This window comes from Musa acuminata, chromosome BXJ3-7 (assembly GCF_036884655.1).
Source record: "Musa acuminata AAA Group cultivar baxijiao chromosome BXJ3-7, Cavendish_Baxijiao_AAA, whole genome shotgun sequence".
Classification (NCBI taxonomy): domain Eukaryota; kingdom Viridiplantae; phylum Streptophyta; class Magnoliopsida; order Zingiberales; family Musaceae; genus Musa; species Musa acuminata.
In genome coordinates, this window is record NC_088355.1 from 40,073,755 (window position 1) to 40,085,311 (window position 11,557).

The 11,557-nt window shown below is 39.6% G+C and overlaps 1 protein-coding gene across 4 annotated transcripts; it reads right to left on the reverse strand.

The window, feature by feature from the left end:
• Positions 1-5,673, reverse strand: LOC103992681 (hypersensitive-induced response protein-like protein 1). 4 transcript variants are annotated; one of them, XM_018829454.2, is made up of 5 exons: positions 5,516-5,673; positions 3,295-3,493; positions 2,052-2,172; positions 820-1,008; positions 1-546 (listed from the first exon to the last, which is right to left on the reverse strand). In XM_018829454.2, the coding sequence occupies exons 2-5, from the start codon at positions 3,481-3,483 to the stop codon at positions 188-190; spliced, it is 858 nt and encodes a 285-aa protein (XP_018684999.1). In that variant the 5' UTR covers positions 3,484-3,493; positions 5,516-5,673; the 3' UTR covers positions 1-187. The 4 variants fall into 4 exon arrangements, with proteins under 4 accessions (XP_018684999.1, XP_009410760.1, XP_009410758.1 ...); XM_009412485.3 differs by lacking the exon at positions 5,516-5,673 and adding an exon at positions 5,152-5,332; XM_009412483.3 differs by lacking the exon at positions 5,516-5,673 and adding an exon at positions 4,476-4,630.
• Positions 5,674-11,557: the final 5,884 nt, after the last annotated feature.

The window sequence follows — 11,557 nt, forward strand, 5'->3', positions numbered from 1 at the left end:
TGCAGGAAGCACATCTCGATTTCCACATCCACACATGTATTATGTATCATAAAGCCATTTCTAGCGAGTCTCTGGTCCCTCGACATCACAATCGAAAGTACAGAAAAGCATAGGCCATAGTATCACACATCAAACATGCAATTTAGTAACTGATGATAGAACCATACGGCACCTATATACGAGGAATTCAGTTGTGAGTGGATGCTTGAAGCAGTCCATCACGGATCTGGTCTGCAACATCACGGACAGAGCCAGGCCCATGAGGTATGAAAACAGCCGAAGATTTGGACTGTGCACCGATCTCCTTCATGGTGTCGAAGTATTGTGTGATTAGGACCATGTCCATCACATCCTTTGCTGTGGTGCCTGGTACGTTGACCGAGAAGCCGAGCACACTGTCCCTCAGGCCATCTACGATGGCTTGGCGTTGACGGGCAATACCTAGACCTGACAGATACTTGGCTTCTGCCTCGCCCTCTGCCCGCTTGATTTGGATGATCTTCTCAGCCTCAGCCTTCTCATTCGCTGCCACCCTTAACCTTGCAGCTGAAAAGAGAACACAAACTTGGTTTAGAATCACAAATGGAACATATGCATCTAAGCTTACTATGATCGCTCCTAAGAAACTGTGATCATCAAAAAGTAATGAGTGCACATTAGTCCAAGAGCCCCGTAGCACCATGAACAAAGGCAGTTATTTTGTGCTGACTGTAACCAGATGTAAAGAAGACTGCAACCTTATTAGTCATTGTTGCTGCATTTGTAATGTGATGATTCTCTTTTGCTTGCATATTTCACAAATACTTAACGATAACTGACCTGCATTGATTTCATTCATTGCTCGTTTGACATGTACGTCTGGTTCAATATCAACAATGAGTGTCTGCACGATTTCATAACCATAAGCTGACATAGCCTTCTCAAGTTCGTTTTCCACTGCCTTTGCAATGTCATTCTTCTGCTCAAAAGCATCATCCAGGTTCAGTTTTGGGACGCTCGCTCTGATTACTGAGAACATGGAAAAGATATTTTTGGTAAAATTGGGAACCATAATTCTGAAGAGAAAAAAGAAATGAAGTACCATGTGTCCGTGCAGTTGTTTAAATATTCACCTTTTAGCAAACAATACAAGCAAAATGTAGTTTAAATATTCATTATTTTAGTCACTAATACCAGCGAAAACAGGTATGCGGGAATCACTGCATTGATAGGATCAATATGTTTGCAGCTCTTAAGAACATTTAGGAGGCTTGTTGCTAATGGTTGATTGTCACTCAAAATATTCAAGCCCACTAAAGTTCATTCTGCACTCTACCATTCTCACAAAATCATACTTGATATACAAATAAAAAGGAACATGGTGTAACTTTTGCATTTTTTGAGACATCTACAGAAACAGAGCACTGCAACTACTAGTAGTTACCAAAACCTCCAATAACTGTTCTAATATAGATGACAAGTGGCAGTAGACCTAGCTTTGTTTTGCAAAGTTTTCACAATAAAGAAAATGCTGCAAGTTTACCTGATCCCAAGATAACAAATCTAATGTATACAAAAACATTATCCTGGTCATTGCTTGTGAGTTTGTCAGCCCATTATATAGGAAATAATAAGCTACAGTTAAGCAGATAAACCTTCCTCGTCCCTCACTCTTCTCATATCCTATATGATTTTCTTCATTCACCGTGCTTATTTTTTATTCCAAAAACTCGGAAGTAGATATCCTATATGATTTTCTTCACTCACAGTAATTTCTGTTTTGAAACATGGAAAATAGATATGATGTCAAAAGGGCACTGAAGGAAAATGATTCCATGCTTCAATCCATACTCGCACATGACCAATCTTTTGCATTCATATCACTATGAGAAATTTATTTGTATGACTGACTTATGTATGAGCATTTGAAAGACCCATTGCTAAAATAATATAGCTACACAAAAGGATGTCACAATGCTTCAAAAGATAACAGATCAATCAACATTTGGTTATTATCAATTTGTTATGCTTTGCATGTGAGAAACAAATACTTAGCATTGATTTCTGTATACCGTCAAACACATAGGCTTGTATTTGAGATCTTGTGTTGCTCAGCTTGTAAAATGCATCACTTGCTTTCTCAGCCAGAGCATGGTACTGTACAGATGCGACAACATTCACAAAAACATTATCCTGCATGTAGCAAACAAATGATGTTCATTTTCTGCATGGTTGCAGCAATAAAAGTGGCATAGTATTGAAGAGATTATTTCTAAAAACAATCATAAAAGTGCTGCTCCAACATACTCCATATCTAATTGTAAAGAACATAGAGATCAATGTTAAGCTCAGAAGGCACCCAATGCATTGAATATAGTGCAAAAGTTAAATAGAAAGATAAACAACTAAAGGTGGAAAAGGAAAGCAAAAGACTGTCATGATTATTGCAAATAAGTAAGTTACAGACCCACAAAACAATAAGGGGTGCAATGATGTGCAATTCATGTCAACAAAATAGTGGCTATAATCCAGAATTTCACTGTGAGCGAATTCGAGAGGAGTCTCAGTCTGGAAAAACATTAGTTACTTCAACATCTAGACATGATCGGAGGAAAACCTTCATAAAATGTCTGACTGAAAAGGTGCACAGAGAAAAGGAAAGTTGCTACACTCACATACGAGTCATTGCAAAGGACCAAGAAGCCACATGCATGTATCTAAAATAACACACAAACTACTTAATAAATTATATGGCAGCATGTATCTAGGTTGCAAATATTAAACCAAGTGTCACCAATAGTATGCATAGAATCCATGGAATCAAGGTTCATCGTACCACAATGTACCGCACGGTATGGGCGGAACATACCAGGACGACAAAAGACCAATACATGCGGTATATCGATACACCCTCATATGTCATATGCCAGTACACTCGGTACAGCACAGTACATATTGTACCGACAGCTGGTCGATACATCGGTACGGACCAGAAAGACAAACCATGCATGGAATAACCTATGCTCTCAAACTTTTCTATAACGATTTTGTTTTGTGGCCTTTCTTGAACAACAAGAATTATAAAGGCTAACAATAAATAATACATGCCTAGATGGCTGATTTGATGGGGATATACATTTCTTATCAAGCATGAAATTTTAGAAGAAATTAGGGGACAACAAGCTTCACGAGAGACTTCACATGACATCAATATGCTAGACTAGCATTAATACTAGACAAATGATGGTAAATGATTTGTTTTAAATGACATGCACAACGATTGCACTTAAAACATAAAAATAGTAAGGAAAAGACCTTTGTTTTTGTTTCACATTTAACATCCAGCTGTTGCAACCTTAGTGAGAGCCGCCCAGAAACTTTTTTCCCAAGGAACCAAGGCATACAATGGCATCCGGGCAGAAGAACATCCTCAAACTTTCCGAATGATTCCTTAATTGCGACAGAAGATTGATCTACTGTCACACAGCAAAGTGCTTGACCCATCGTTTATCGCCTAATATCCCAAATGATGTATTAGTTCAATCATGCAACATGAAATGTCAAAATACCTAATTCTTGTTGCTCATTAGCACCAAAAAAGATTCACAATTTCAATTAGCATAAAGGAGTAGATTCAACCTTCCTTACAGCAGAAAAAGGAGTATTAAAAAACAAGTACTATTTTATGGTAATTTAGAAAGAAAGATACCTAATTCTTGTTGCTCATTAGCACCAAAAAAAGATTCACAATTTCAATTAGCATAAAGGAGTAGATTCAACCTTCCTTACAGCAGAAAAAGGGATATTAAAAACAAATACTATTTTATGGTAATTTAGAAATAAAGATACAAAAACAAATACAGGACTGTACATACTGTCATGCATGGTAATTTAGAGAAATAGAGAAGACAATTTCAGCAAAAGCATACAGTGAGTAATATGGAGATCAACTATAGACTTATGAGTTTGATAAAATAGCTTATATAGTATCAGGCTTCACCTTAGAGAAAAAACATATCCAAGAGCTTCCACAAGTAGTTGAGATGAAATAAGAATGCGTGAATTTATATATCACCACGGAGAACCAAAAAATATTTGAGGTTCTGAAATTGTATCTCTGGACACAGTAACATTTTGAGACAAACCATGACTGTATGTCAAGCATAAATTTCATCTGCAATCATAACAGAAACTACATACAATTTGATTCGCGATCATAACAGGAGCTATTTCCTGTGCGAAAAATAAGTTTAGTTTTTTTATCATACAAGGAATCAGGCAAAATGTTTCCCTAAAGGATTATGACCTTGTTCTCATCGAACACAATGATTGTATAAGTTGTTACAAATTTCTACTTGAAAGACTCCACAGCCAACATTCTAGCAAACAATTTATGAAATGAAAACCATAAATCATAAGGAGATTTTTTTTTTCTTCGCCAAAATCAAAATCTATTTGGCACCCTGTGAGGACACCTGTGAAGGACAAAATAAAACCTGGAAATACGAGATAAATATGACACAAGATCAAATCGAGATGCCAGAAGATGATGAGAGGTATGCTATCTATCTCCCAACACACAGAATAAGATATCTAAAGAAGCAGACAATAGCAATTATTGCCAAGTGGATGCCGCTGTTGGCAACATTATCCTTCACTGTTTCGCTCACAAGGTGGAGCCACACAGTGACTGCATTCGCTTATGATAGAGACCAACTTTTCCACAATGTCAATATTAGCCACAACAAATATCTCCTATGAGAGAGCATTCAAAATCGTGGCTTTAGACGAAAGGGAGATGCAGGGATAACGAACAGAGAACAATCAAAGTGTCCCCGTTGCATTCAACTCATCGTACAGAAGCAGATTCATACAATTTAGTATATGTTGCTGTTTTGTCCAGATTTAGTTGGAAAGCTTCTGTATGAGCACTGTACAAACAAGGATGAGAAGGCGTCGCGTGGGTTCTGCTTCTCCAAAGAATTATGATTCTGATAATTGAAAAAGAAACAGTGTGATTCGATACTGGCCTTTGTGTTATTTTTTCGTGGAACTTGACAGAATTATGTAACAATTAACAAAGAGGATGATGGGTTGAGTGGCATTCGAACAAAGCTAAGAAGAAAGAGACAGACATTAAAAACAGTAGCACAGATTCGAAGAGGAGGCAACCTTCATAACACTCTTCTTTCCACCACACTATCCACTAGAAAAGGGCAACAGAAACCTTTTCTAATTCAAAGTACTTTCACTTGCTTGGCACGCATCATCGGAAGCGTCGAATCACGAGAGCAAGGACGTGTCGGTGACTAACACTACCGCACCAATAAGCAACAGAGCGAGGAGGACACGGAAACCCTATGAAACCACACAAAGAAAGAAAGGAGTAAAAGAAAGCCCAGAGCGACGGGGAGAATCGTCGTCGTCCGAGCACCGGATGGAACCCAAAACGAAGATCGCACGGAAAAAGGGCTGCAGAAAACTACGCGAAAATCGAAGAAGCATGCCAGCGGGCAGAAGCCTTTCTTTTACACACCTCTCTGTGCTTATGTCGAGAGAAGACGGAGCGTCGCCGCCGTGCGTCCGCGACTCCGTTAGAGAGACAGTCAGCCCTCGAGAGACCTTCGCGAGGTTCCGTCTACGCCGAGGGGGTTTCGCAGGTACACCATAAAAGCCGCGGTGCGAGCGTGACGGGAAACCGGAAGATCCTGTATCATCTGCTTAGATCAAACAGGAAATACCAAGGAAGTGGGCTCAGCACCCACCAGTTTGTTGTGGCCGTTTTTTTTTATCTTTTCAGACCTGACGTGTCTCGGGGTTCACCGTGTCCGCTGTTTGAGCTGGAAGGCGGAGGCAACCGGGGCTCAATCGGGCAACGTTGGACGTCAGTCACGCGGAACAAACTATGTACATCGTTTGTGGTTGTCAAAAACAAGGGGAGCATTCGCGGATTCCAAGGGCGAGTCTTCTTATGCTGCGGGGCCTTCTCAGGCAAAGCGGAAAAACAAACTTCACATAAACTCCTCCGCCTCCTGCATTAATTAAATGTAACACCAAAACTGCTGTTAACCCAGTTTTCCTTTCCTAGTCAGCATCAATCACCTCTACCACCCACCGTCTGTCCTCTGTTTCATCATTATATATATTGTTAAGTGCGAACACATTAGCTTTGTGTTGAGAAAAAAAGTCATTGATGTCTTGATCAGTTAGACGTGGTCGAACTAATGTGTAGGGTTGTTCAAGATATCTCCAAGGTGAAAACATATAGCTCTCGATGTGTCACTTACATAAAGATAAAGGTCGAAAGAGATTTATCGACCCGATCCCTTTGATGTCCAAATTAATAATCCGAGTTATATAAGTGTGGATTGAGTTGTCAAAAAAGATAACCCCTTGTCATTGTGTTGAAAATAAACTTTATACTTGGTCGTAAAAGGATAAAATATTTTATGTTGAAAAGATAACCCCTTGTCATTGTGTTGAAAATAAATATTTTATCCTTGTCATTATGTTGAAAAGGATAAAAAGATAACCACTTGTCATTGTGTTGAAAATAAATATTTTATGAAATATTCTTAGAAGAATAGTCTCTAACTATCTCGAACAATCTCACCATGGTCTCTTGTCCACGTTGGCGACAAGGGGGGTAGCCCATAACCACCTGCCTTGGACCCTTACCCACGTGGGTAGACAAGTGGAGAATGACCTCCATCTTCTTCTTTCACCCCGGATACTACATGGCGATCACATATTAGATGAAGATTGACTAACGGAGTACTCTCTATCATTTATCCCCTCCCAAGGCATACTTTGGGACTCTTGCAATAGGGGTTCGAAGTGCGATGTCTAGTTTATCTAGCACGTGGTGCTTCAAGTTTCCTGACCTCCATGCCTCGGGCAAAGGCGGGGATCAGATTTCCCGACATCCTTGCCTCAAGTGAAGGCAAAGGTTAGGTTTCCTGATCTCCCCATCTTTAACGAAGGCGAAACAAAATCTCCCTATCTTTAGTGAAGGTAGGGGTTGAGCTTCCCAACCTCCCCACCTTGGGCGAAGGCGAGGTTCTCATCTTTTTTCTTATTACATGGAGGCCTCGTTTGTACTCAAGGTGCTCGTTTTTTTATTTATTTATTGATGAGCCTTTAGGACAATGGACTATATTGGGTAATGATCTACCACCCAGATCAAGTAAAATAGGGGGTCGATACTCTACCTCCCTACTTTGAGCATTCTTTCTCTTGTGTCTTCCATGGTGACAAACTTACTCTTATGCAAGTCGACTTTTCTCAACTCATGCACATTGAGCACATTTTGTCTTATACCCCCTATTGTAATGACTTTATTCTTATATAGGTTAGATTTTTTCGGCTCATACATCTCAGACACATTTGATCTTGTGCCTCCCATCATGGCAAATTTCTTAATACACGAGTCGGGTTTTCGCGACTCATACGCTTCAGACACATTTCATCTTATACCTTCAATCGTAGCAGATTTCTTATTACGTAGATTAGGTTTTCTTGACTCACACACTTTTAGCACTTTTTGTCTCGTACCTTCCGTTGTAGCAAATTTCTTATTATGTGGGTCGGGTTTTCCTGACTCACATAGCTCTGGCATATTTTATATTGTGCCTCCTGTCATAGTAGATTTCTTATTATGTAGGTCGGGTTCTCTCGACTCATGTGCCTCTGAGACATCTTCTCTTATATCTCCTATATGTGGTGGGTTTCTTTCATATGTTTCGAGGTGGTCTTCACACATCGATCACTTCTGCACTTTTTGAGGTGGTCTTCATACATTAGTCACTTTTACACTTTCCGATGTGGCCTTCATATATTTATCATTTTTGCACTTTCCAACGTGCCTCTTTTGTCTTTGGCTTATAGCATCACTATTACGTCATGGCCCTTTTTGACCATGTGCGAGACGTTAGCTCCATCATTCATCAATACTCTCTCCTGATCGATAATCTCCATGAAGACATAAAAGGGCTGAAGAAGAAAAGAAGAGACCTAGTGCTTATTGTTAAGGCAAAGGCTCAAGGAGTTGAGCTAGCAAGGCAACTAGAAGAGGTTGAGAGTTACCTCATCAAGAGCTAAGTCTAATAAGGGCATACAACTCTAATTTCATCGAGTAAGTTGTGAGGTTTTGAGAGGAGTTGATCCTTGTCTTATGAGGTGCTGGTCTTTACTGTATTATTGAGCTTGCCTACTCGACTTAGTCCCTATGTCTTGTCATAGTTGTATTGTCGGGCTTGTCCACTCGACCAATCTCTGCCTCAATAAGTTAAGGTCTCATTTTGGATGTAAAGCCCTACTGAGTTGGTGTAGCCTTTTCAAGTAATGAAACTTTCTTTCCTCAAATTGCAATGCTTATACCTTAAATATATACTTTTTTTTTTATAACTGATGTGAAGACATTGTAAACCAAGGCTTAACACTCGAGGCATAGTCACCCCGACCTAACTCCGAGGGATGTCTTAGGGGTAAAACCTATTTAAGTTCATAATGTTCTATGTCCTTGGAGATATCACCCTTTCTATTGTCCTAAGGTGATAAGTTTCATCTTAGATGATCTCGATGACTCAATATGACTCTTCCTAGTTTGGCATTAACCTATCCCAAGATTTAGTTAGGTTGCTGACTTCAACTTTCCAAAGCACTCTGTCTTGTTTAAGGGTGCTTCAATTAATAACTTTACTGGCTTAGGATGTGGGATAGACTTAGTGCAGTCTCAGTGGTTCATAGGTAGCACATTAGGTGAGGCCCTCTTTGATAGGGAAACCACCATCAGGTACCACTAATGCGATTCTCTTGAGTTACTTCTCAACTCTCTAATATCGGTCTCATCGAAAACTTCATCACTATATGGTAGGTAACCATCACTTTAGTCTATTCAATGTGGGTCGGCATATTATCGCATTGTATGCTAAGGGGATATCTACTACCATAAATTTAGTTGGCATTATTTTAGAGCTAGCCTCGTCTCCGAATATAGTATGCAAGTTCACAATCCCAAGATGCGAGATGGAATTGCTAGTGAACCCCATCAGCGAAGAAGTTATAGGGTTGACGGCTCAAGTTTTTGTATAGCATCAAAGTAGAGGATATTAATAAAGCTACTTATATCAATTATGACCCTCTTCACCTAGCATTAATCATCTATATAGAAACTATCAAGTCATTATCATGATTTTGGTTGAGGTACTCCGTCTCTTTCTCCTTAAAGGTTATCTCCAGATCATCCTCTATCCTTGGGAGCTTTTCAATGATAGCTCTAGCATAAGCCTTATGACTTGAAGAGTTGTCTCCCCCGGAGATGAGTCTATTAATGACAATATCAATTTGCCCCTGCATTGGCCCTTGAGGTTAGGATGAGGGTTCTCAGTGCTTTTAAACGAATTGCTCGAGATGTCCCCAATGTATGAGTTCTTCAATCTGCTCTTTCAAGTTGCATAATCCTTTATGTCATGATCATAATCCTAGTTGAACCAATAGTATTTAGAATTATCTCTTTTTGCCAATGAGATTTTCAATGGTGAGGGTTAGCCCCTTCTCTTTTACTTGTAGAAAATTTTCAATTCTAGTCATACTTATGAGTCTTAGCTTGGACCTTGGGCGAGGTAACTCAAGATGTTTGTTTCTCTTTTGCTATTGTGACCTTATGGTAGGGGCTGATTGTGGCTATTCCTACTATAACCTCTTGCATTACTCCCCATGTTTGCTCGAGACATTTCCTCGATAGTGATGTGTTAATTGGCCTTTTAAAGTCCCTCTAGTATAATTACTAGTGATCTCTTTATCAACAACTAGAATAGGTTAGAGGGCTTTAGCCCCATCATAAAGTTTGTATTATTAATGATAGATGGGCATCTAGCACACCTTGGGACTTGCTCGTGAATTGAGTGATGAAGTTTACGAGCATTTCTTCTTCCTCCTACCTAAGTCCAAGGAGCTTTGTTGTTAATGGTTATGGGCATACGTTTCTGAGGAAGTAAAGTTTGAACTCCTTTGCAAGCTAGGCAAACGAATTGATGAAAAACAACCTTAGGCGAGTATATTATTCTCATGCTGGGACTCTTAATATGGTTGGAAAGGTGTGGCACATCAAGATATCTAAAGTGTCATACAACAACACTAGGGCACAAAAAGCTACAGTATGCTCTATCGAGTTGGCATTATCATCAAATATATCCAAGATTGGAGGCGGAAGTTTACTAGAATCAGTTCCTCCTGGATTTCTAGATGAACTGTTATCGACCTAAGGTAGGGTCGATCAGCTCTTCCCCTTTTGATTATTAGACCTCGCATCGCATCTCCTCTAAATGTTGGTCCGTAGTTGGATCCATAAGGAATCCTTCATCGACTCTACTAACTAGGCCTCATATTCAAGTAGAGAAGAGTAGTAGTGCGGTCCATTAAATTTGATATTTATGGACCAAAGTGCCCCCTCGATTGGTGGTTCGAGGGGTCTCGGGCGCTCTTAGGATGTCAGCACCACATTGGGTCGGGAAATGTTGGCGAGTGTTAGTGCTAGTTACGGTGGGGCTAATGATAGCGGTTGAGCTAATGACACCACATGCTAGGTTAACTAGGGTAAAAGTAGAGTGATTGCCTATATTATGCTTGTTAGCGTCTACACTTGCTAAGTGAGATTTTAAAACATATTGGTGGGAATGAGTAGGTGGCTCGAGATCATCCCTAAGGATGAGAGATCCAAGTCATTGAATAGACACTAGTATCACATCGACATATGCGATGAGATGGATGTACTCATATAAAGAAAGGGTGGTTGTTGCCCCCCCTTGGGTGAAAATACTATGGGTCGAGGGCAAGGGCTCTTCGCTTAAGCATTTATCAAGAGGGTCGGTGGGTGGTCGTTCCTGTGACATCAAGCCCTCCTTGTAACATAGAAAATATTAAGAAAAGAAGTCATTGACAACTCGACGTGGTCTAGATCCTATGTGTAGATTTGTCTAATATGCCTTTGAGGTAAAAACCTCAAGCTCTCAAGATGCCGAGGTTGAGAGAGGTCTCTTGACTCGATCGCTCAAACATACAAGTTAGTCGTCCGAGGTATATGAGTGTACACATAAGTGGTAAAAAAAGATACTCTCGTATTATTGTATTGAATATGAGCTTTTATATTTAATTATAAAAAGATAAGATATTTCATTAAATATTCTATGGAGAGTAGCCTCTAATCACCTCCAACAATGGGAGACCCACCCATAACCTCTTGCCTTATACCCATGCCCATGTCGGCAAACAGGTGGAGTGTGGCCTTCATCTTCTCCTTCCACCTTAAACATTATGTAATGGTCATATGTCGAATAAAAATTGACTGGTGATGTACTCCTTTTTTTTTTTTCTTTTACTCATAAGGAAAAATAGTTTTTATTAACAAAAATAGTGAATTCCCAAGTCAAGTTTTTTTTTTATTAATTACTTAAAAAAAACATGAGTATATGGTTTATTTCTCTATTTTCTTTTTCTTTTTGCACAGCAGTAAACAGGGGTCAGCCAATACTTATACGCGTCTGAACGGAAGTCCGGGTAGAGCCGAACTTGTTATTTT